Genomic DNA, 27,174 nt, shown 5'->3' on the forward strand with positions numbered 1-27,174 from the left:
TATTATCATCACTTATATTTTATATATAATTATATATATTTTATTATACAATGAATCATCAGTGTGTTACAACAACTAAAAAACCAAAATACGTTCGTGTTTTTTTCTGATTAAATATAACTGGATATACATAAACATATTATATTTTCGTGTTATATTGTATAGTATATTATACAATGATTATTATAAAGGTCTTTGTATCGCAGGCCATAGCACGAAATAACAAGGAAAAAAAATCTCTTTAATAAGTAATAACTGTTATATAATATAAAATGTATATAAAAGATAAAGCGTAATAACCATGCGAAACAATCGCACAGAAATGGGGTGAGCGATGGATGAAAGCAGGTAGGTGGTTGGTATATACTATATAGTGAATGCTGGGCCGGTAAAAAGATCGAAAGATAAATTAGTAACGTCGTGAAAGACAATCTCTAAAAAAAAATTAAATGATTACAATAATAAACCTATTAATAATCCGTATTTTTTTTTCGTCTTAACTTATTAGAATTCAATTAAATAATATAAAATCCAAAAAGTTGAATTATTTTGGTACTGGATATTATTACTGAAGAAAATAATTTTAATTTAATTTATAAAAATTCAATCGTTTTATGATTTACATTTAATTATAGCGTTAACACTTCATTCGTGTTCAATTAAACCAGAAAAACACTCGGGGAATTTTCAATTCACGAAAATCATAAATAATTGCTTCCATTGTATATATTAAATAAGTAATGGCATAATTGGACTATAAAAATTATGAGAATTACATAATATGGTTTTCATACAATTCCAACTATTTATTTATATGAGTTTTGAAAAATCCTAACCAAATAATGTATGAGAGAGAAATATTTGTGATATGAATAACTCGCAGGAACAATTTTTTAATATATTCGGTTTTTTCTATATAAAATATTAACCACTGTCATATAATATATCGTCTTAGATCTTGGTGATGTGGAGAATCTCTCTCATCTCGTACGTAATATAGAGTGGCTGCCGGCCGGTCATCCCCCGGTGACCGGATTTGCCACGCACGCTCACACATGTGAGTTATTTGGACTATATGATGAATGCACTCGAAAACGTTTAACTGCACACATGGAAACCAAGTTAAGCCATATATAAAATACATATTACATTCGAGGTTAATAATCCATTTTGGCCAGCCAAAAAATGTGTTTCTTCATCTCCGTGATTGAAACTCGGGGGACGAAAGAATTTTCAATACGTCCACCATCACATATACTGCACAGTGTTATAGAGCTATAGTTCTATATATTAATATGTAGCGCGTATATGCGGTATTTGAAAAACAAATTCGTACGTGTTTGCCTTTGGTCCATTGAGTATGTGTATATAAATTACACACACACACCTAACCTAATGTATATACTCGTATTTAGCGTGTGTAGCTCGTATATGTGTTGACAAGCCGTGTGTGTAACAATGCATGTGTAACATATATTACACTATGTATATATAGGTAGGTATAGTGTGTTTAGCGTCGGCGTGTGGTATAATAGCGCATAGAAATACAATTGGACCCTATAAGCACTATACGCCACTACTACGGTGTCGGTCAATCGGATTAAAAATTTTATAAAATCCATCATATAATACTATAATAAAAGACACGAAACGTTTTCGAAAAGGAAAAAAAAATATAATTTACTAAGAAATTTGTACATCCGGGTCCCGTGCTTGCTCTATATTATAACGGAACGCAATCAATTTATCAATGCGTTGTTGACATTTATCCATTGTATATGTTACACACAATATACATGTGTATAATACATACAGATTCGTCTCTCTAGCTCTACCACCTACGGTGCGTTAGAGGACAAAATTAAATTTACGTGCCCCAAAACGTGATAATCTCCAAAGGTCCGTTTCAACAGTACTGATGCGGACGACAGACAATGGTGCAGAGCCAGTGTTTGTTGGAGGATGCACGCACGAGCTTGAGAGAGACGGGCTGAGATAAAATACGAAAACACAGTGTACGGAAGACAAGGTCGGCGTCATCGCAGTCTCTATCGGACCGTTATAATAATGTTCAGCCCCGACCAAATAACTACCCCCTGAGAGCGCACAAAGCCATTAGAAAACCGGTTTTTTCTTTCTGCTTCTCTCATAATATTATATATTTTTTTCTATCGTCTGCGCCGTCGATTTGTTTCTCCTCCTCCTCCTCCTCCTCCTCCTCCTCTTCACCATTATTGTATGCGCCCGTGCAAAGTGGCGTTGAGAATTTTGTGTACACGGAACACTCGAAAACCCAAATATCCTTAAGATAATAACATAATATTTTACAGTAAATATATCGCGTGTGAATACGAAAATACGTGTTGAGAGCGTATGTGTGTGTGTGTTTTGCGATGCTGCGAGAGCTGAATACGTACAACAATGTACAATGTCTTTCTGACTGAACTGACGGTTGATTATCGACGAGTAATAGGATAAGGTGAAAAAAAATGGTAAAATAAATACGAGACGACAAGCACTAGTAGACGATGGCAACGTCTGTATAGCAGTTTTCGACAATAATATAATATTATACGTGTTATAATGATAAAACTTTATCTCGCAGCTCTCCGCGCCTGTGACATACTATATAAATACATATATGTACAATAATATACATATATGATGTATATATATAAGAATTAAGTAATAGGTATAATATACAGCGAGGTTGTTATACGCGATAACAATGTGTGCGCTGTGAAAACGATTAAAACACGACGACGTGTATAATAATAGAAGAAAATACTTTTAATACCAGTGGACCAGCAGCAGCAAGCAGGTAAATCTACCCTAATATCGATTAGTGATTACGAAGGACGACGTTGTTACCTGGATATTTTACGCGCTTTGCACGAGGTTTTAATCTAATCTGTGGTTTTACCGCCGTCACAAACAGAATTGATTTATAATTATTATTATTAATTGTCTATTTAAAATTATTATTCAACGCATATAAATGTGTTGCAAAAACAATTATTACCTTATAAAATTGTATTATGTTGTGACGTGTATCTTCTAAAACATTATTTACCTGCAACGTCAAAATTAAGTTTGTTCGTTTAGTGCACGAATGATATATTAAGTAGTTGTGAATTCTTTCCAAATACTATCATTGTAAAATTTCCGGTGGCGTTTAACGCATACTACCTACATAATATTATACATAAATTGTCAGATTGGAAATAAAAATAATAAAAAAGACAAACGTATATCTATTAGAAAATCCTCATCACATCATCATCATCATCATCATCGAACACACATACTCAATAATTAAAGAATGTAATTCGTACGCGTGTCCACATTAATGTAAAATGTAAATACGTATTGGATATTTTTACAATAGTATTTCAAATATCGTGGCATTTATAATAATGTGTTTAAATATTAAACAAAATATAAGCGCCATTTTAGTACAAGAATTATATATTTTTGTATTTCACGTAGAAAAACAAACTAACAAATAACAATAATTATTTAACCGCATTTTATTTTAGAGATTTCATGTAGTGATGTGTGAATGGTAGTACATCAATTACATTAAAATTATCAAAATAGCATTCTATTATTTACCAACTACTTTATAACTTCCGTATTGTTGTGATACGATGTCAAAACGAAAAACAATACTCAATGTTGTTTTATTTTTGTTTTTTGACAACCGTTACTCCATAATGTTATTCATTCGTCTGCATAAGCAATAGCTTGAGATTTGATTTTAAGAGATTTTTATTCTTATATAGTGTTTAAGCTTGATTGATTATATGCGATGCTTATTCAATACTGTTAATAACTTTAACGATACTTTTTTAATATTGAGGTAGGTAATTGTACGAACAAGTTAAGTTTACCGTTGCAAGACTTAAAATAAATCGTCTAACTGAAAACCAATTGCGGTGGAGCAATTCTGCACACTCCCTAGTCCGTTTAAGCCTATATGTTGGTTCAAACAACAAACAGTGCACGATCGACCTGAAAACGACAAACGGCCGGAATGAAGATTATACATAGAGATTATATAAACCACAAACGAGACGAAATACCTCTCTTTTGAGCATATTAATGTACAACATATATTATCACATATGTATACAATATAATATGATTTATGTGATTGACTTAAGTCAATACACAAATAACATTAGTTAATGGCCGATCTTGTATATAACGTATATTATGTATGGTACTGAAGTGTTGTTATGCTTTGCTGACAATTTCTAAAACCATGCCAGTCAGTGACGTACGAATTCTGCTCGCGATTAACAGTACTCGACCCGACTAACCCCGTTAATAAGGATTTCTACGGATTTCTAGACTTAAAGTGAGTTTATCGGAGTCGACGGTGTTGATTTCGGTCTTCGGGCGACGTACAGGTTTTATTAGGAAAATGAAAAAATCAGTCGGTCGTCCATTCGTCCGGACATGGACACTTACAAGATATTATAGGTAATAGGTCAAGTTCACGAACTATGGTTCCCTAATACGGGCAACTCGATACTATTGAATTGGGAAACATTATAATACGAGGAATGCAAATGTGTTAAAACAAAAATTTGCGTACCAACCTGAACATTTAACATGTTATAAAGATTATGGAGACAGGTTCTCAAACTTATTTCATCTACCGCTCATTATACTTATTAAAATACAACCAGAAGGGTATGCTTAAATATTTATTTTTAAAGATGACTTGAAAGAGGGACTCCATCTCCTCGCGTAAATTCAAGCACTCTGTGAGCAAGCCATCTGAAGAAACCAAGGAGTGCAGCATGACATACCGAAATCGGATGCTACCGACGGACCGTCTGAACAACAATATACTTACAAATCATGTTATTATTATACGCAGGTGGCTTATACAATGCTGCGAGTACAGTAGTAGGCGGATTGCGAAATATTTTGTAGAACACCCGAATGTCCGGTGAACCTCGAGCAGGTCTCTCGCGTACAATAATACGTCATATTTGGCCGTTTATATAATAATGGTATAATTCATACACAGCCTCGTGTTGACCACCAGTGGACATACTCTCATTGTATACAGCTACCTATATTATGTATAAGTATATAATATAATATAATATTATGTTCATCGCGCGTGTGTAGTAATAATATTATTATGCGCCGCGCCACGGGCGAGAAGGATCGCTGCAGTGGACCCACACGACAACGCGTCTGGGTGAAAACTCGCATTGTCGTCGACCGGAGAAATTAGCATCGCGAACAGGTACCTTTCCGAGGCGATATATTTATGTATCTACATTATGTGCACGATAGTAATAATAATATACTGAACGCGCAAAGGGGCACGAGCCTAAACGAGACACAATGGCGTAATGTCATAATATAATATAACGCTCACACCGGTGCAGAGTCGGTGTAGGTTAATAATAACATAATATACTGACAAACTCGTGTAATAATATTATAATACGTACAACACACACTCGCACCGCGGCTATTATACTCTGACCGCCGACTCGCGTCCTTGCGTCACACACGCGTTTCTTCTTCTTCATCTCCGTTGTTCGTGTGCGATGTTTTTATTTTTCCCAACACTCCGCACGAGGGTCATTTACATGACCCGAAAAGACCTTTTTTTTCTTCCCTCGTCCGCAAGCGTCGCCGCAGTTAACCGCGTCATTGTGATGGTATAAATGCTGTGCGCGAGGGGCGGTATATATAGGCGGAACACCGCGACATATATACTATAATATCATATAGGTATGATGATTCTCGGGTCTCCCCTATCCTTCTCTCTCTCTCACTCACTCATACATTATATGAAAACGCCGAATTATACTACAAAATAATATATATTATTATAATGCCTATTCACCCATTCATGAACGACTCGTCGCCGTTGCTCTTTTTTTTTATACCTTTCTACACCCAAATACTCGTCATCCGATCGTAAGTCGTCATAATATTTTTTAGATACATATTATAACACTATTATACCCTACACCTATAACATCCCGGCGCATTGTGAGTGCTCTTCGCGCCTTTATGTATACATTATATTATGAATAATATATATTTATGTGTACTGCGCTTTAATCATTATTTTTATAACTGTTGTTACACACGGGTCATAATAACACAGGTGGATTTACCTGATGGCTGCTAACGCAACAGTGCCCGACGCTCGTCACGTCGGCTCTGCGGAAGCAATAAATGTCTTATACCTACACAAAAAATATTGTGTGTAACCTCGCCAATGATTCATCGGTACAGAATTTCCGGCGAAAAACTCGCGGATTAGTTGAAAAACTAAACGACATTATTATTACAAGCAGTCAAGGCGATATAGCCGCCTCTTACCTATAAGCATATTATATACATACGTCAGGAACGTCGTACAATAATAATAATATCGCCGCAGATGATTAAACGGACGCGGCGCCGCCGCCGCACGTTCTCCCGGTGGTTGGTTGCGGTTATAATAGGTTTTTTTTCTGTTTTGTTTTTTGTTTCGTTCCTTCTAGCAGCTCTCTTTTGGCGGTTCTCGTGTGTATTAATACCACTTATGTATAATATAATAATATTATATTATGTGTATAAATATTATGGGCGGTCGCCGCCGCCGCGCCCTTGAACCACCGCACTGCCATCACCACTGCAACCCGTACAACGATATAATTTTTAACAACAAGCCGCCTAAAAAACCATATACTTAAGAGTAAAAATCATAAGCCAACAATAGCAACTGGCAACACGAGACGATGTGATGATGAATATATGCGAGTGGAGGTTCCCTTGTCGTCTTTTGACCGCGACCCGTGTTCGCTTTTGGACACCACTGCGGCAGGAGTGGCTACACGTCTTGTTTCTTGGAAACATTGATTTTTTTTGTTTTTTAATATTTTTTTTTTTTAGGTTCTGCCGAAAACAAATTATTATTATTGTTATTATTATTTTTATTACGTGTGTAGTACGTACACTGTGGTAAAACAATAAAATCGTGGGTAAAAGTTACGATTTTTTTAAAAAAATTTTGTCTCACCGTGTATAGCGCGCACTATTATTGTTATTTGTGCGCGCGTGTGTCTAACGCACATAAACAGGAAGTCTAAAAAACGATACAAAAACCATCGGGAGAAAAGTATATATTCAACTATATAGTATTATGTATTAAATATAATGAATAATGTGTTATAATAATACAGGCACTATATTCGTTAGTATAAGCACTAATAGTAGACGACACAACACCGCTGATCTGACGATCTGGACAATATTTTGTGAGCGTGATATTTGTTTCTTTGGTTTTATTTTTAAAAATTCGTTGGGGAAAAATCATACGGAAGAAAATTAGATAGATATATATAGATATCATTATATAGATAGATATCATTATATCAAAGAAAAACTAACAGACTTTTTTCTTCACTTATTTAGTTTTTATTAGGTTGTGAAAGTTGCATAATACCAAAGTTTTTCAACAGTTATTTTTCCTATATTTTTATATAATAACTTATAAATAGGTGGACAATTCGATATTTTCTAAGTGAACCATCAAACAAAAAATGTATGCTCGAAAAGAAAATATTAATTATTGCAACCTGAATTCCTGTCGTAGTATTGAATAATATTAATTCAAATGAAAAACAAGTAATTCCAATATTAAACTTTTTTACTTTTAAAAAACAATTACCTATCTGTTAATTTATTTTTAGGTATAAAGTTTAAAATAAAATTGTGCCCAGGAAATGAAGTGTTAAGCAGTTCAAAGTATAAATTATTTAATAGGTAATAATAATATATTTTTAAATTACATTTTTATATGCATTTTAAAATTTAAATACACTATTAAATTATATATTATAAAAGTATTTTTATCGAAAAATTAACGAACATTTAATCGTTTCGAATACTAAAATCTAAAAAATGACTCAAAAGCCTAAACAATTTTATGTCCAACCGGCAACCTGTTAATAAAAATATAAATGTACCTATTATTTTAATTTAAGGATATAAATATATTATTGAAAATCGATTATTGAAACGAAATGTAATTTTTAAAGGTTATACGGTAAAATATACTTCATGAATTATTTTTATAAAAATTTGTTGATTGCAAATGAAATGAATACCTAGTGATTTATTTTTCAGACATTAATATTTATTACTTATTAGCTAAGTAAATACAATTATTCACTAATCAATAATAATCAGAAATGTATTTAACAGAAAACTTAATTTCTTTGTAATTAATTACAGAGTGAATTGAAAATTATAAAATAAAAAGCACGCAGATAACTTCAATTCCAATTGGCAATTTCGAATGTTCATTTTATTCTTTTCCAATTGATTTCCATCAATCTTTTAGAACCGGTCAAATATAATTTTAATGTGAATATTATTTATCATTTTAAAATGCCAATATTATGCTTATACGGAACAACTAACTTATTATTATAAGCTTTATGTTATATTATAATATCTAGACTTATATTATAATGTCGTTCCACCATCAAAATTTCATTTCGCATTAACGCCTGCGGTGCAGTACCCATATAAAGAAGCTAGAGTTTTATGTTTTTATTGGTTGTTGTGTTGGTGGTAGCATATGGGGGCATTAATCGAACCTTGTTTTTTATTAATATTAATTTATTCGTTCACACGTTTCTTCAACAATCGACAGATGAAAAACACACGACATCACGTGTGGTTCCCAGATATAAGTCAGGTGAAAGTCAGAAAATCTTGGTTGGCAATTGGCCGAGTTTGTTCAATGATTTGGTAAATATTTGTCATGACAAAATAAATCAGAACGAAATTTGCTTTAAACGTGAAACAGCAATTGATGATTTCCGTTGTAACTTCCAATGAAACATTATCCCTCTGGTAAGCGCATGTGTTCTACCCGAAATCAGACACGAATCAATGGTTTCCTGCCCTTCATCATTTATATACATATATACATTCATTGGTCGTTCCCATTAACAATATATAATATTATATCATCGAAAATTTACCATCTTTTATTATTACATTTATTTATTAAAAACATATTTAAGTTAAAATGCTTTGTATTTTAAATAAAACATACTGGTATAAATACTTTTATCCTAAATATTAATAGTATGAACTATCACATTTGGTTTTTATACATTTTTAGCTTAAAAACGATTATCATATTAATATAAAATATTCCCAGAAAATGAATAACGTTGCTTTTTATATGATATTAATTGTCTATCATAGCATTTATCTTAAATGCTCAATATTATAAATCCTTTTTAATTTAAACTTCTTCGTTTAGTTAATTAAATTTTAAATTTGATATAAAAATTAGTAGTAACTGTTCAATCTTAAAAGAAAAATAATTAAATAATTACATTTTATTATTTTTTAATTATTATGTCTCGCCACATCTGTATAAAAAAATGATAAGTGTTTTTTTTTAATTACTTAAGAGAGTTAAGACGTTTAACAATTATACAGACATCTTTATTGAAGAATTGAATATCTGCAGTCCCGCGGGTTTTTAATTCCACGTTTTTTAAATTTTAGTTTGATAAACTATGTATCTTACCTACATCCATAACTATAGTGTATATTATATTTTATTTACTCACAGACTATGTAAAAATATTTAACTATTTCAACGAATACTTCAAAACGATATGGTTTGAGTTAGTTTTACGCACAACGCATTTTGTATTTAATTTAAAAATATTTTTGTTTTTGAAAAAAGCAAATTCTTAAAATTACAGTCCCACCTCTTTAGTCTTTCCTGTGATCAGATCACTGTTATTATGTAATTAGCCGAGAATCCGAACAGACAGTTATTTTTTTCCAGGAGGGTATAAAAAAAATAACAATAATAATTATTAAATATTGTATATTACTATATTATATATAGTGCCTATATACAATATCTAATATTATATAATATTATATACGCATATAAATATGTATAGCCTGTATAGGTATAGGTATATAAACACTCACATAATGTGAAGGGTGTTTCGTACATTTCCCATCCCCTCCACTACCGTTCACGGCGATTCAGTAATGATGACTACGAAACCGACCGACCTTGAAACTACAGGGCGCACGCACACAAACACACAGATTTATACCCCCTCACTTCACCGCTGTCCTCGAAAACAACCCTCTACGCTTCAACGTCTTCGGTTCACACACGCACACGCACATGTGTACAATATAATGTTGTCGGACGGCCAAGCCTCTAGATTCCATCATACCGCTCGCCGCGCACAGTTCCAGACAAAACCATCGCCAAACTGGCGCCTCTCGAAAACGCGTATTATAATGGTGTACATCTTCTCTGTACGCGTATACCAGTCGGCGTAAAATATTGGCCATGCTAGTGATCCGCCTACCTGTTATACACGTTATGACGGGGCAAGGGAGATTTTTAAATTAAACGAAAGCCAAAAAATATATAATAATAATAATAATAATAATAACCATTATAATATGTTTTATTGTGTGTTGTGTTGTACAAGAGAATCTGCCAGATGAATTCTGGATGTAGCATAATATATAGTATAGTATATTATATACTATAATAAGTAAAAAAGAAAAAACGATTTATCAATTTAAAAATACTATAAATAATCATAATAATTTAACGCATATGATGTACACGATTGTGTGTGTTCATGCCGAATTTTCCCACACGGTATAAGACTGGCAGTGTTCCTTCTAAACCAAGTCAATACTAGCTATTGTTTACGAAATTTTCTAAACAACTTAATGATTTGTTTTTACATAGGTTAGGTTATAACTATATGTCGCTTGTGCGCCGTATGCGTTTCAGTCGAGTCATATTTCATTTTAAACGCTGATATATTTCGTTTAAAAACGTTAATTACTATTAAAAAATATAATTAATAGAGCATCTCACCCAGCTTGAGGCCATAGTAATACTTATAAGTTTTTTTTCCCGATAAGTTGATGCCTAGCCATAAATTTAGTCATTCTTACATCTTTGTTTTTGCTTACGATTCTTACCTCTTGCGGTGTTTGGCCTAGTTCAACAATTTTAGGCGACCCTTCATTACAACCTGTTTTTTCGAGTGCTACAGTGGTGGTGGCCTTCGGAGACTTGAACGCCACCACGTGCGGCAGAATACTTTACACAAGAAGACTGTACACTAACAGCGATTCTAGGGTGGGGGTTGATATAACAAATATAACACGACCTCACACAACAAGCATTTAGTTGGATACACCCAAGGTTGCCAACCTCACATCTGAACCGGTACACTTGCTGAGTGTCGCATATGTGGGTCGTCCAAACTCTAACCGGTTATAATAATCTGCATATTATATATTGTTCATAATATATGTGTATAATGTGTAGACGCATTAGTATAAGCGTGTTATATAATGTTGAGTATACGATGAAATGACCTCAACGGAGATTAATTGAAAAACGGTCGACAACTTTGTTCTTTTTTCCTTTTCTCTAACCCCACGTTGAATACTGCCTTGAATAGAATTCATAAATCACTCGCTAGGGATAGGTATACCCTGGTTGCAATGTTGCTGGGTCAGCTAATGAGCGCCGAGTAAGCATAAAACTTACAAAAGCCGTTGGTCACTCAGCCCTTTTCAATAAAATTAAAACACAAAAAAACCGACCGACCACGTTTATTAATAAGGACACGACTTAATCGCTGTTTCTTATTATATATAATCATTATTTTTACAACACGCACATTTACCATCTCAAGCTTAATTTCAATTTATTAGGATCAGGCACAATGCATTTGTGGGTTGTTAATTTGCAGGCAACAGCTGACTTCTTTACGGCAGGTTTGTATTGAAAGTTTTCGGGAAGTTCCAAAACCACAGTCCTGTACGAAGTCAACGGCACTCTCTCAGTACAAGTTACATTGCCTATGCCCAAAACAGAACATTAAACATTATTAATAATCTCAATATATTACGTTTATAGAAAAAATAAATATATTAACGGATTTTGCTGGTTGGTTGGTCAAGTTGAGGCCGAGAACTCATCAGTATCGTCATTAGAGGGTTGATCTGAGCAGGTTTTTGGATTTTCATCGTCCCTTTGTCCGGGCACCTGCAAAATACGAATAAAATTAATGTATTACCGTCAACGACGTTTCAGCAGGTGTAGGGAGAGGAAATTGACAAAAAAAAAAAAAAAAAAAAATAAGCAATTAGTACAGTTTAAATTTAACTATTTTTCAGGCAACTTATACATGTTTGAATAAACAGTGATCGCGAGCGAATTAACCAAAGAAAAGATTACTACCATATAGTATGTTGGTTCTATACACAATTTCAATAATAAACCATAAAAACATTATTATAACAATTATTACATAATTAATTTAATAATTCATTAGAATTCCTAAACTTATATAACAATATCACTGAATATTGCTATTTGTTATAATTAATAAGCAATTTATTTTTCTCATTACAAAGAATGTTCTTCTTTGTTTTATATAGTATATCAAAAGAATCCTAAGGTTATATTATTTTATTTATTTAAGAATATTACTCATTATTATTTATTGTGTAATATTTTACGATATTTCATTTTATATTCATGATGTTATTATTTTTCATTACCTCTTTGTATGTTTCGATATTGGGAAATTCAATATTTTTAAATTTTTTAAATCAATTTTTTTACAAATTAATTGAATATACTCTAGATGAATTGTACATAAGTCATCCATAAATGTACTTAATTGCATTTTCATCTTATAGTGGCTTTGAACACACATCAACAATATCACTATAATACAGTTCTAGCCTAACCTATCCAAATTGTCAATAATTAATAAATTATTTCCAATCAAAAGGCAAAGGTTGGTATATACATAGTTTAGGTGTAAACAATTTGTCTTTTATTCTAGAAATAGTGTTAGCATTGGAAATATTAAAAATTATATAATGCAGTATATTATGTTTTCAGAAACTTGTTCATGTTTAATGAAAACAGCTTATATATCAAGTAATAATTGATCAATGAGTAGTTATAAAATACAATTATTTTACCTCTTCACGTTAGATTATGTGCAAATTTTGACAAAATCTCGAAAATTTCTTTCTTGTAGTATATATTAGTACGTCATCTATCTGTTCAGTTTTTTTATATACACACACAAGCAATTTATTCAATTCGAAAGTCTATTAGGTATATAACTTTTGTATTAATTAATTGAATTTCAACTTAATTAATTATTCCTAAATTATACACAATAAAATGAACAATTTTACAATTTATAAAAACAAATTTGCTTTCATATTTTCAAAAATGTTTTTTTTTCACAAAAAGTATAAATTATACTATTATTTAAGAAATATAAAAATGCACAATAAAAGTATATGTATAACAATTAATAATTTATGGATCATTATTCAAGTTATACTACAATTTTGTATCAGATACCTAGTATTATAATTTTAAGAAACATTTATTTAATTTTAATTTTTGTAGCCAATAATCAATATTAAAGCACAGGTAATATCAAAAAAAAAAACATGAACTTGAATAAGTAATTAATTTATCGATAGGGATAAAAAATACTAAACAAAATATCTAAGCTACTCAAATGGAAACAAATATCTAACACTATATTTAATTCTTATTCTTCCGAAGTAATCATAATACTGAATACAAGATATAAGTTGCTACAAATAGATAGACAGCGTATTCAAAATATATTTCACAAGTTCTTCACTAAAGTTATTTGAGCTGTTATTTAGTTTCATACAAATCATTTTTTTTTTATTATTATTAATTGTTTGAGCCGTTTGAGGCATCAACTGCATCGTTATTAGCCAGCGTTACATATTTAATTTACATTAATTTCTACTTATTACCCATATTTACGGATTTACATTTTAATCCAAGTTATACGAAAAATTTTTATTTTTTGGTATATCAATATTTTAAGAAAAATCATAAAATTTATCCCTTAAGTAGGTAGTACAAAAAAATCTCTAGAATTTTAAAATATAGACATATAGTTTTTAAGGAGATATATTATGTAACTTCGCCATAATTTTGAATAAATGTATTATTTATGAAAAAAGTGAGGGAGTCTATTTAGTGAATCAACCTTTACAATTTAATATTATTTTTATCTACAATATTTCTAATAGAAAATCAATTTCTTATAACAATACAATTGTGAAGTAAAACATTCTTAGAAATATGCTGACAGATAGTCTTTGCTTAGAATCGTTTTTCAAATACCAAAAATGATTTATCAATACATTTTAAATTCATGTAGGTCGTAAAGAATACTCCAGATCTACCTGCTATTATGCAGCTGACCGAATTCCCTGATTTTTTTTTTTAACTTTTTGCTATTAGTTATTCCAAAGTCCAATTCATATCTTAAAATTCCGAATTTTTACCTTGAATATATTTTTATTATATAGCTATTTAAGCATTTAAAATACAAGAAAACTAGATTTATCTTCACTTTTGAAAAATTATAACAATGAGTTTTATTCAAGTAAATTAAATGATTGTTAATTAAATACATTATTTTAGTTGTTAAATAAATTAAAAATGATAAATAGCAATTCATTATAAATATAATTAATCATTATTAAAAATTAGACTTACTAGGGTAAATCTTAATCTTATCTTTTTTTATCAAGAAAATCTAATCATTTACGATAGGAGACATATAAAGGTAACTTTATTATATATTTAAATTGTTTTATAATTAAAATACGATTTACGAAGCTTGGTTATTTTTTTTAAAGAACTTAAATTCATCTTGGTGGTGCAACAAATTTTGTTACAAATCTTGAATTTAATTATGATTTTGTGTAATATCTTTCTAATAACTTAATGGCATAAAAACACAATTAAAAGACGGGGAAATACATTTTTGAATTTATAAATATAACATCATTAAAATATAAATAAAAATATATTATTATAACAAGAGTGAAGTCCATGTATATTTTTTAAATAACAAAATTAAAATTAATTAATTTTATATACATTTTCTAACACATAAAAACGTTACTGATAAAATACAAGAACATAAAATAGATGATAACTGTATGTACGTGCTTAACGAATTTACATTTGTATAAATTATGAACATTTCGTGAGCCGCGTAATTGACTGGATTAATGCAATTTTGCGATTAAGGATATATATATTAATAAAAGTTTCTCTAATATAGCCACTAATTAACAAATGATAATTTATAAAAAAATAAATATTTTTATGAGTATAGCTATGTTATGAAATATAATTAGTAATTTTACAAATTTTAACAAATATTTTGTTAATTATTGTCAAAACATCACCTACAGAAATCATATCGTAACTATTAAATTCTTATCTTAAAAATATATGATTTTTTATAAATTATACAATTAAAAAATGTTATTGTGTTATTGCAGATGATCAGATATCCTCACTAAAATAAGCTACAAAATGCATATACTTACCACAGTACCACGTGGCACATACCTAACTCATTTTTTTTATTATTATTATTTATAAAGTTTTCCTGACAAAGTCATCTAAACTTAGGTATAATGTACACAATTTTTAGCTATTTATAAAAACGATAATAACATAATATGTAGTAAATAACTACCTAGGTTAACAAATTAGCGATATACATTAATAGATTTAAGATAGTGTTACAAGTAATGAAAGATCTACAATAGAATTTTCATTGAAGATAATCTAATTTAGAACGTCATGAGGACGACCACACTTTAGTCTTCGATTGATGGGGCCGAGACATTTAACCAGAAATGTTAGGACCATTTGCTTTGCGTAAATAACCGAAGAAGCTTGCCGATAGATCTTTTATATAGTTCTTAATTGTAGGTAAATTGAAGTCGGTGTGCAGCGCATCGTTTCGAACAAACCATGGGGCATTTGAAATCACACGGAGGACTCTGGATTGAAGTACTTTGATTTTATTTATGTGGGTTGAAGCACATTGACCCCAGACAGGGACAGCGTATAGTAGTATAGAACGAATGATTTGTTTGCATAGAAGTAATGAACACTTCCAGCCAGGGGTGGATTTAGGTATGTGGGGGCCCCTGGGCGGAATGCATTGTGGGGGCCCCTTACACATAAATAAGAAAATATATTTTTTTACTTATTAAATAACATTTATTATCATATTTAGTATACTACTATAGTAGTAACAATTTAACTACTTATTTAATAATAAATAATTATAAAAACAATCAAATCAAGTATAACTATAATATAAGTAATATCATCATAATATTAGGTGTAAGTAATTAAATAAAGAATAATGAAAATAATAATGTCAGGTAATTAAAATTAAATGCCTGGAACTTTTTTTTAATTTCATTTGTACAAACTTATCAATAATGTTTTGAAAATCAACACCGATTACGGATGGCATAAAAACCTATTTTATCTAGATTCTTAGACACCATTCATGTCAACAAACGCGAATACATTTATTATTATCGTTAGTAAAATTACATTTTTTTAATGTCAAAATTATGTTCAATTTTATTTAATTACATATGTGTAAATATGAGTATTTAATATATAAATAAAATATTTTTTCTGTATCTTAATTTAAATATCATAACATTGGGGGGCCCTGCATTTGTGGGGGCCCTTGGGCTGCAGCTCACTCAGCCCTCCCCTAAATCCGGCCCTGCTTCCAGCTCAATGATATTTACCGATTTATTATAATGGGTATACAATTTTTAATCGTTGGTATTCTTGTTGTATTTTGGAGGATATAATATGTGGATTCTAGATAAGTTTTTTATCCAAAATAACTCCAAGATATTTTATGTTATGAGACCATGGTATATTTTGTCCGATGATTTTTAAGAAATTAAAATTAGCGAGTCTACGAAATGTGAAAATAACTTCTGTGCTTATAGTCGGATTGAGAATGATTTTCCATTTTTCGCCCATTTTTGTATTTTGTCAAGATGATTTTGGAACATAACTCATTAAATTGCTTAGAGATTTTATTTTTCTTTCATTTACTTACTAGTCTACACTACATAAGTTAAGACGATTCTTTGTATATTACAAAAGTTTTAACTTCGTATATATTTTATATATATTATAGAATTGTAAAAGTTATATCTTTACAAACTGTTTTGACTTGGATACAAATATCTAGTTTTATAAAATTACATATTTCAGTTATTGATAATATTTTTTTACTGTTTGAACAGAATCAAGGCACAACACAAACTCTTAATTTTAAAATCGTAACCCTTTTCCGACAGTAATTTTTTATTCAGTTTTTATTTGTTTCATTTATTATAACGATGCGTCATTATTAAAATATATAAACGGGTGGTTTATGAGTTACGTAAAATAATTTACATAGAATGTTTTTTTGCTTAATTTTTACGATATTCAGGATATAAATTATTTAAATATTTAAATAAAAAAATTAATTTTATCTTATTTCCAAGCGTAATTTGAAATGGTTGATATTCAAACTTTATAAGATATTCAGTTGGCAAAAACTAAACTTTTTATTTATTAAAATCAGCATCTCTTATTTTTTATATAGAAATTGAAATAAATTGCTCTTGGTTCTTTTGTTTAAAATTGATAATTAATTTGGAAAAAAATGTTTACTGCTACTCTTCTTACGTTGATATGTCCTTGAACATTTGAATAGAATCTTCATTATAGATCCATATTATAAAGTGTATAATAATTTATATAAGAAAAAATAATACGTTTCTTCATTATTATATGTAATAGTTTTATTTTTAAAATTTATAAAACTTAGTTGATTTTTCTAAAATTAATAAGATTTGAACGTAGTAGATGAACGTATTCTATTATACATAATTGTGTTGTACTTTAATTTTGAATAAGAAATCATAAAAATGTATCATGATGCACTTCCTAAAGAATTGAACGTTAAAAATAATACTATTTAGATTTAATTGTAAAATTCATTGGTAAATATTTTTTTTTTTTAAGAAGGTGCTAATTATATTAATTTTGATGCTGACTTACCTTGTTTTTCCTTTAGTCTTCCAATTATACGTTTCTTTACGGATGATTTTTTTTTCGTGACATTTAATTTTTGGTGTTTTGCGACGGATTCTCCGATCCTCCAAGTCCATTCTGTTGACCCGTATCTCTGGTAACCACGACCTATTTTCTCTATTCAGCTTGGATGACGATTTAACCTCCTATTGCAGGCCACTAATTAATTATTTATACTGTAACCAAATGAAAAGATAAAATTGTTACATTTATTTTAATATTAATAAAAATCCTAAAATTTAATCACAATCACGATATTTTTAGGACGCTCAAAATAACTTATTCAGTGTCTAATGTTATATTAATCGGGAACAATCGTATAATTGCCAAAGTATCAAACTACGGGCGTGTATGTTTAAATACGTGTCGGTGAATAATGACAGGTGCCTGAATTTATAATAATAATGAATAACCGTGTCGGATTAATGTTTCAGAGCCGGTAACAGGGTGGTACGCCAGGTCAAGCGATGTTACGTTACATGTCGAGTAGATCGAAGAAGTTTTTTTCATATTTACATTTCTACTTTTCTACCCTTAAGGTACCCTGTAATTGGTTATTATCTAATAATAATATTAGAAATAGAATTATAGCGGGTATTTTAAATATTTTTTTTCATTGTTATTTTTACACTACAGTTTAGTACTTTTGTCCTTACACACATCTTGTACATAATATTGAAATAGTGTTGAAATTTACACAGCGACACGCCCTTATCGAAAAAATAGACCCTCGCAAAAAGGATCGTTGGAAATGTACAAAAAAAAAAGGAAAACAAATCTTAGTCAAATCGCAAAAAAGTCTTGCGACTGTTTTTGTTTGACTTTAAACTTTATACTATATACACCAACAAACATTGATAAAAATTCATAAAAAAAACAGACGTTATTAAAATATAAAACAGAAGGGGAAAATAGTTCAATGCCACCCTTCATAAAATTAATAACTATCTCAAATATTGGATAATAAAATGGGGCCATCATGGAGATGCATTTAAGATACATTATTATTTATTTTCTCAATTAAACTCTATGGAGTATGCGTGTTACTTATTATTGTACATTAGGTAGTTTACATAAATTATTTAGGCTTATAATAGGTAGACAACTTTTCATAAAACAATTTAACCTTTTATAATATTATAAAAATATAAGATTATTCTAAGTTAACAACAACAATTTTGACATGTACATAATTATAAGACACAAAATGTTCAAAAATTTACATATTTATTTTGTATATTAAAATTAACAAAATTTTTTTTCTCTTTCTTTCTAATTCTATAAATTAATCCAGTGCTAATGACCCATAGTTGTCGAAGCGGAAATTCTTTGTAAATTTCAAGACCAATAAAAAAAAAAAAATATAAGATTCTTTACTAACAGAAAATTGAAATAGATATTTGATCACGTTTATCGTATAAGATTGTCATACTAGTAAGTTATAACTTATGCATTTTCTTGATAATTAATTCCTAGTAGTTACATTTATTGATTATCGAATTTATAATTTAGTATAGAGATAATAATTTTCAATCAAACAAATTTATCAGGATAAACTTCCAAGTCAAATTAGATCATAAATCTTATTACCATAAATTTTAAGAATAAAATAATCTATTAATATTTATTTATTTTTTATTTTTATTTTTTAAACATCAACTACACAGGTTATTAGCTATTAATATTGTTTAATAATAAGTATAACATTTTTTAAAATTTAAATGAATAACTATAAAATGCTTCAAATCGATTTATATAGGTACCTAGATTTTTTTAATATGAATTTTATTTAACGCATGAAATAAAATATTAAGTTTTTTATTTATTTTATTAAGTGAGTAAATTTAGTATTAAGTATATTCTAATTTATTTTATATTACAAGTATTAATACAATTTAAATTGTTTTAACATATAAGATTAATTAATTTTAGTCTTTAAGATCACATAAAAATAATTTGTAAAAAATAAGCTCAAATAATTATAATAAAATTACTTTGTACTAATTTGCAGACTGTGGTTATGCACACTTATGTGATATTCTACTTCAATACCTATAATATATAGTGTACCTACTCTTATTATAAATAGATTTTAATTCTAAATAATTATTACTAAAAATAATATTTGTTTTCAACTGTCATTGTATATTATACTTTCTAGTTATGTTTTTAGTATACCGAATTATCCCAATTTTATATAATTTGAATACAATACCAACTTACTATATTTTCTCTAAATTCTATATATCAGTTTATAAACTCTTTAAATCTTTTGAATATATATATGACATATTAGTCATAATAAATTGAAGGATAATAATATAATAATATGGTGATAATTTACATAAAGCTGGCAACGAATGTCTTATTCAAATACATATAGTCATATTATACATATAGGTAAGGTATCTAAAAGGCTAAAAGATTAAAATGTTCAACGTCAATGATCAAATTTTATAGGTAAGCAACGATTGCGCTTGTAGAATTTTAAACTTCAAATTATATAACACAATCATCCACTAATGATAAATCACGAAATGTAGGATTTGTGTATAAGATTCAATATAATTTGCGTATCATTGTAAAATATTAAAACATTTAAAACTCAGTCTTATTGCTCAGTGTACAATCTTTGATCTCTACAAAACCTTGCAATAGATTGACATTATTATAAATTATGCATACTAAATTTATGTTAAAAATTATTTGAAAAAAAAACTTACACCATTTTTTAATTTTCTTATACAACTTAATCAAAGCTTGTGAAATCAACTACGTAGTTATAGGTACATTTTATGAAAAATATATGCTCGGAGTAGTTGCATACAATTATAAATTAATTACAATTCTTATTTTGTTTTGGTAATAATATGTTTTGTAAACAAATTAATCAAATACTGTGGGTGGATAGGAGCCTGCGAGTACACACATTATACCAGTATATAGTAGGTACCTAGTACCTACACAACATTACAGCGACAGTTCTAGAATTACAAGCGAACCGACCCGTGGTGTCTCGTTAATTAGTCGTGGTGTACAATTATTCACAAGTCAAATTTGTTACAAAAAAAATGGTCGTGAAAATGTTATTTTATTTTTATACAATAAATGTGCGATACTGTTGATTGAGATGGCCAGGCGAATTTAGCATAGAATATCAGACAGAATTTCTCAGCATGAAAGAAAAGTTAATTTTTTCATCTCAGAAGTCAGAGTTATACTTTATTCTAATAACATTTTTTAATTGTTTGGTTTTTTTTTTTTAAGTTCTTAATAATATACATAACTAAATCTAACATTTGTTAGACCTATAGAACCTATCTAGGATTTTGGCACTTTCGTGCTATGTGACTTTTTTTCCTTATCTCATTTTTGCACTTATATCATTCACCGAAAATGTCCTAAAAAAATATATTATATAATATAAATAAATTATCAAATATTTTCACAAATAGACTATCACATAATATGAAAAATACAGATGTTTTTCTGAAATATTTTTCTCTGTGACATAATATATAATATAATTATATTATTTTATTATTTTATTATCATAACAATTTTAATTTGTACATAAAGCCTACAATAGAGTAATACTATTATTGCAATGTGTACTTTAAAGGTCTTTTAGAGACATCAAAGAAGATAATAATGATGTCTGCTAATTTGATTCTTCTTTTCTCCTAGGTCTAACCACTTTAAATCGATAAAAAAGAAAAAACCAATAATCATATTTTAGTACTATCACCATTCACCATACATAAAATCCATCACAACCATAATACTGCCGGAATGTACTTAAAATTGAAGGGATGACGAGATAAATTGTTATTTAATATTATTAGGTAGCTTATATAAATTAACTATATATTTTAGATGTTATTATAAACATAAATCTGGATATGTTTTATGTAAATATTATCGAGATTATCTACAATACAATAACTTATTTTTGCTGTCTCTATAGTATTGCCTGATGTTCTTACTTATTTTGTTGCGTATAAAAACCTTAGGCGATGTGTTTGCGATAACAGAATTAATAAAAATATGTTTTAATAAAATAAACCTATGTTTATAAAGTTTACCGAGAAAATTAACTGTTTTAAAATCAATGGATATATAAATGTTTTGATAAAATTGATTAATAATGAAATAAAAACAATTCCTGTTAAATTCCAACATCAAATGAAGTAGTTATCATAATATTTTAGTTCCATATAACGAAAAAAATGATTATAAAGTAATGTGGTTAATAAAAGTAACAGTGGATCGAACAAATTGATGACATAATAATTAATGTGGAACGTAATTTTTAAGCTACCAAATAATTTAAGATCTAAATTTTAATTAAATTTTATATTTTAATAAATACCAAAACACCAATTGCTGAGACACTTAAAGTATAAAAAATTTCAGGTTAAGAACAACAAACACTGCAGTCCACCTATAATCTATTAATATATAATTAATGAAAAGTAGCAAAAATGCGAACAAATGTTTAAATAATGTAAAGATAGTTTATAATCAATTATTAAATTGTGAACAAATATAACGGTCAAACGTTCAATAATGGTAATTATTCATTGAGATAAAGTAAGAGAGTAGCGTTGTTAAACTTAAAAGAGTGAAACTAAGAAGATGATTTTTACTAAGAAAGTAGTTTAAGATAGCATAAAAATTATGACATGAAATAGAATACTCAATTATGTTTTAATTGAAAACATATGATATACATTTACTTTAAAATATTACTTTAGTAATATCCTCAAAAATCCAAATCCATGAGGTTTTAAATTCAAAAATATGTGTCTATAATAAATCTTCCTATAAGGTGAATTTTTTCACAGTGTTTAAACGAAATAAAATACATGGTATAAAATTAAAAAAAGGTATTAAATTATATGATTTAGGTAACTAATATGTTTTTATAATACTATTACACGTTATTTGTTGGATCATTAATAAAAACAATCATTTAAAAATATTATAGAAAGAATAACTTTAAGCTTTAAAGTATAAATGTACCACCAAATACCGCGACAGTTAAAATTGATTATACTGTTGTACTGTTTAATAGGTTAATAAATTTAAAATATTCAATACAATGTTTTACTAAATGTTCACTATAAATAAAATATATAATTATCTGTATAGTCACATGCATTTTTTAATCGTTTTAATATGTTACATTATATACTTATCTATTACTATAGATAGTCGTGTATAGTATATTATATACATCTTATGTAAGCTTAAAGTTTTGAATAATTAAGGCATTGATGTAAGTGTATTGTTATTTTCTAATTAAAAGTAATGTATTAATGTAGTCTGTCTTAATATATTATTAGAACTAGGTACTCATCATTATTTGAATCCTAAATCCTATTAGACTTGATATTTTATTACACATAATATATCATATTTGTATATTTTACTTACATAAAATAATTATAATATTTAATTAATATTAAATATATATATATAGTGAACATATATTTTTTTTCTTTAACAATAATATAGTTAGTATATAGTTGTTAATATATAATTTCATATAGATATTAATAAAAAAACTAAACAATATATATATATATATATATATATATGTTGTATTTCTTATATTTTATTTTTCAATTTGACATTTATATATACAGTGTGTGACCCCTACCAAATAATAGTAATTTTAATTTAATAATTTCTTACGGTAATCTTTATAAAATTTTAAAATGTTTAACTATAGTAAAAGCTACAGGTACATTTATTGTGAAACAATTTTCTTCAATATTTTCATTAAAACTGATAAATAATATTTATTAAATTCGAAGAATATTTAACAACTCAAAACAAATCTATGACAAATATTTTAATCTAACTATAAATCTAAGATCAATCGTAGTTCGTAAATAATTTAAGCAAAATCAACTCCAAGACATTTGCATAAATTAGTAATTTTACTTGTTATAATAATATAGACCACATTAATCCTTAATATAGGTATACAAATATAAGGCCTACTTTATTATAATATTCAAAGCCGTTGAAATTCACGTACATAAAATCAAGATTTTTTATTTCAAATAATTTCAAGATGTCTTATTAGTTATTGTTTCAGATAATGTTCTCAAGAATATTGTCTAAAACATGTAGGCTTTTATGTGATGTGAGTGAGTGTAACTATGTAAAATGATCAAATCTATGAAGCACTTAAAATTTAAAAATCAATAAAAACTTACGACAAATTATTTAATATATGTATATAATATTTTTAGATTTTAATTTCATTAAGGGTCAATTTACCCTTGAATTAATTATTAATATTAACGACCAAAATTGATTCTAATGAACACAAATTAGCCATATTATACGTTTGTAAGACACTTATAACACGTGTGGGTGTAACGACCTTCTAATAGTATGATAGGTATATAAAAATAAAAGTAAATAAATAATTCAATTTAATACTTTAATAAATTAAGCCATTTACTAATGAAAATAACACAACTATATGTCAAGATAGACGATAGTACATATATAACATTGTATTGGAAGAAAAATTATGCAAAAATTATTAAATAATAGTAGAAATAATCTTATAAACACTCCATTTTTAACACATTTCGATAAAATAAAAATATAATAATTTAAATGTTTGAATAGGAATTTTAACAAAATATCATTTTTTTCAATAGGATATCACCTTGAAAAGTTTAAAAGTTTACAAGATTTAAAATAAATAAGAAACCTATCTTTACGAAGAATGTCGAAATTTAGTCGAACAGATGGCTATAAGATAATAATTGTTTGTGTTTTTCTTTTTGGGGTCAATTGACGTAAATTCCAATCTGATAAACTTACAAAGTGTTCAAACAAAAAGTTTTTCGTGTGCATTTACAGCTCAGTTGTTTATTGATTTTGTGAATAAGTTTGTTTATGTGCACACACAGAGAATTCGTCACGCTTTGTGTACAGCGGCTCTAGAGTACTCGTAATTACTAATATTATTAGAATATGACTATACATATTTATAAACATAAATATTTTATTGGTTACTAACTACGTTTAGTGTTGTTAAGTAAACGAGGTAATCTATAAGCTTAAGTGTCTTGCGTGTGAAACAAAATATTATGACAACAAAGATGACATTTTTATCAAACTCTATATTATAGGTGGTATAAGTAGTAAAGTTTTAGTCAAAGTTTAAGATAATTCACGCGAGTTTTGTGAGTCATATTAAGAGACGTCTTGGCACATTCGACAATAGTGGAAAAAATATTCGTTTGCGAAACGACGATCGACAAGTAAAAAGAAACTTATCAATCGGACGAACGTTTGCGAAAAGTTTTACTCTCGTTGCAGTAGATCATATACAGCATATTATAAATGAGTGTCCACTAGTATGGTATGAGTCGGTTGCTCGGTTGCCTTCTCTTCGTTTGAGGCGCACACGATTTATTTACGAGTTAGGTTAGGTTGCTATCACATACACGAGATATAAATTCTATATATGTATATTATAATATAAAAGATGGTGCGACGGATGGGTGCTCGCGATCTTTAAGTCTCCAGGTGACAGAACGTTGCAGAAAAAAAGTCACCTTTTATCTGCGTGTGCGCCGTGTAGAAATATATTGTATCTGACACGCTGTTACCGGGCAGAGCACCGTAGCCTCGAAAGAAAAACCGTCCGTGCGAGCGCGTACATATATGGAAATCGTTCGAATCGACGGCGGTGGCGGTGGCTGAGGTGGCGGCAGCGGAGGGGCATAAAGGGTTGCGACTCGGTTTTCGGAGAAAAGCTCTCTCGGACTACGTGACGTAGTGACCACCACCGCCACCGGCACCTCCAACCCCGACACTACCACTCGCGCCACGTCCATCGCCACCGCACACCGTCAGACCACACCACCGTTAACGGACGGGTTGGCCGGCGAGCGAGTGGCCGAAGAGGAATATATATACACATACAAGAGAGGGGTGAACGTAGGAGGAGGAAGCGAAGTAAGCAGCGGGCCGGAGGGACGGCGTTTCCACCGCGCGTTCACTATAGACGCACACACACGCGAGCGCGCGCGCGCAGACACTATACCTCTATACGCACTTCTCTCCGCGCCACGCCGCCGACACCGGCCGATGTCCGAGAGAGAACACGCGTGTGCGCGCCCCCGGCCGTCCGCGCGCGATTATTCAAATACAACGTACACACCGAGCGCGCCACCACCCGTCGCCACCGGTCCTCTCGCCATCGCGTCGCGGGTCGCCTTCGCCTCCGGAGAGCTTGTGCTTTTGCCATCACTTTGGTCCGCCACCACCGCCTCCGGGTGACACCCTCCACCACCGCACCGCCGGCTTACGTATCCCCCTCTTCAGCCCATATAATATGTATATATACGTATGTATGTAATATGTATATTATATATATATATATATGTGTGTGTGTGTGTACACGAGCAGAATAATGTATATATATATATACATAAATATACAGTATACACTCCTCAGCATCCAACGCCGCCCACGCGCAGCTTCCCTTCTCTCTAACCTAATCGATTCTTCAATAAAGGGGTGTCAAGAAAACGGGGTGGACCGCCGCCGTTGCCGGACGGCCACGTGAGCATATTGATAAATGGCAAGAGAGACGGAGAGACTGGCCACCACCACCACCACCGGCTTTTACTCGTCCACACACACACACAACTAGTTTGCATATATGTATGTGTGTGTGTGTGTGTGTGTGAGTGTCTGTATATGCATATTATATGTACATATACATAATAATATATACGAACGTTCCACCGCCGGACCTCGGACTGCCGCCGCCTCCACGCCATCACACTGGCCGTTAGCCTGCCGCCCGATGAGCCTCTATCGTCCCGCGTGTGCGCCAAAGTCCACCCGCCGTATACGATGTATATATGTGTATATATATATGTAGATATATACGTGAGTAGAGGCTCGCACCGCCGTCGCTACGTGCCACTGCCACCACTGCCCTCGCCGAGCTAATTATTCAAACTTAAGCGTGTGGACTTTAACGGCACCCTCCCCCTCGAGCGACTCGCTCGGATATTCACCTACAAGATCCGATCAATACCCATTCTTTTGTC

The 27,174-nt window shown here is 29.9% G+C and overlaps 1 protein-coding gene across 1 annotated transcript; it reads right to left on the bottom strand.

Annotated features, from left to right (window-relative positions):
* Positions 1 to 11,431: 11,431 nt before the first annotated feature.
* On the bottom strand, positions 11,432 to 25,885 carry LOC107163445 (uncharacterized). Its single transcript, XM_015510888.2, has 4 exons — positions 25,666 to 25,885; positions 18,041 to 18,249; positions 12,000 to 12,109; positions 11,432 to 11,922 (listed from the first exon to the last, which is right to left on the bottom strand). Exons 2-4 carry the CDS (start codon positions 18,148 to 18,150, stop codon positions 11,744 to 11,746), a joined length of 399 nt encoding a protein of 132 aa, XP_015366374.1. The 5' UTR covers positions 18,151 to 18,249; positions 25,666 to 25,885; the 3' UTR covers positions 11,432 to 11,743.
* Positions 25,886 to 27,174: the final 1,289 nt, after the last annotated feature.

Source organism: Diuraphis noxia, unplaced genomic scaffold (assembly GCF_037042655.1).
Source record: "Diuraphis noxia isolate RWA-SAM2 unplaced genomic scaffold, SU_Dnox_SAM2 contig0004, whole genome shotgun sequence".
In the NCBI taxonomy this organism is placed as follows: domain Eukaryota; kingdom Metazoa; phylum Arthropoda; class Insecta; order Hemiptera; family Aphididae; genus Diuraphis; species Diuraphis noxia.

Excerpts from the sequence above, each read along its gene's own strand:
- LOC107163445 (XM_015510888.2), bottom strand. The coding sequence starts at position 18,150 with ATGGACTTGGAGGATCGGAGAATCCGTCGCAAAACACCAAAAATTAAA. Across the intron at positions 12,110-18,040 it reads AAGACTAAAGGAAAAACAAG|GTGCCCGGACAAAGGGACGA; the intron begins GTAAGTCAGCAT and ends CGTATTTTGCAG. Across the intron at positions 11,923-11,999 it reads CCAACCAACCAGCAAAATCC|GCAATGTAACTTGTACTGAG; the intron begins GTTAATATATTT and ends TTTTGGGCATAG.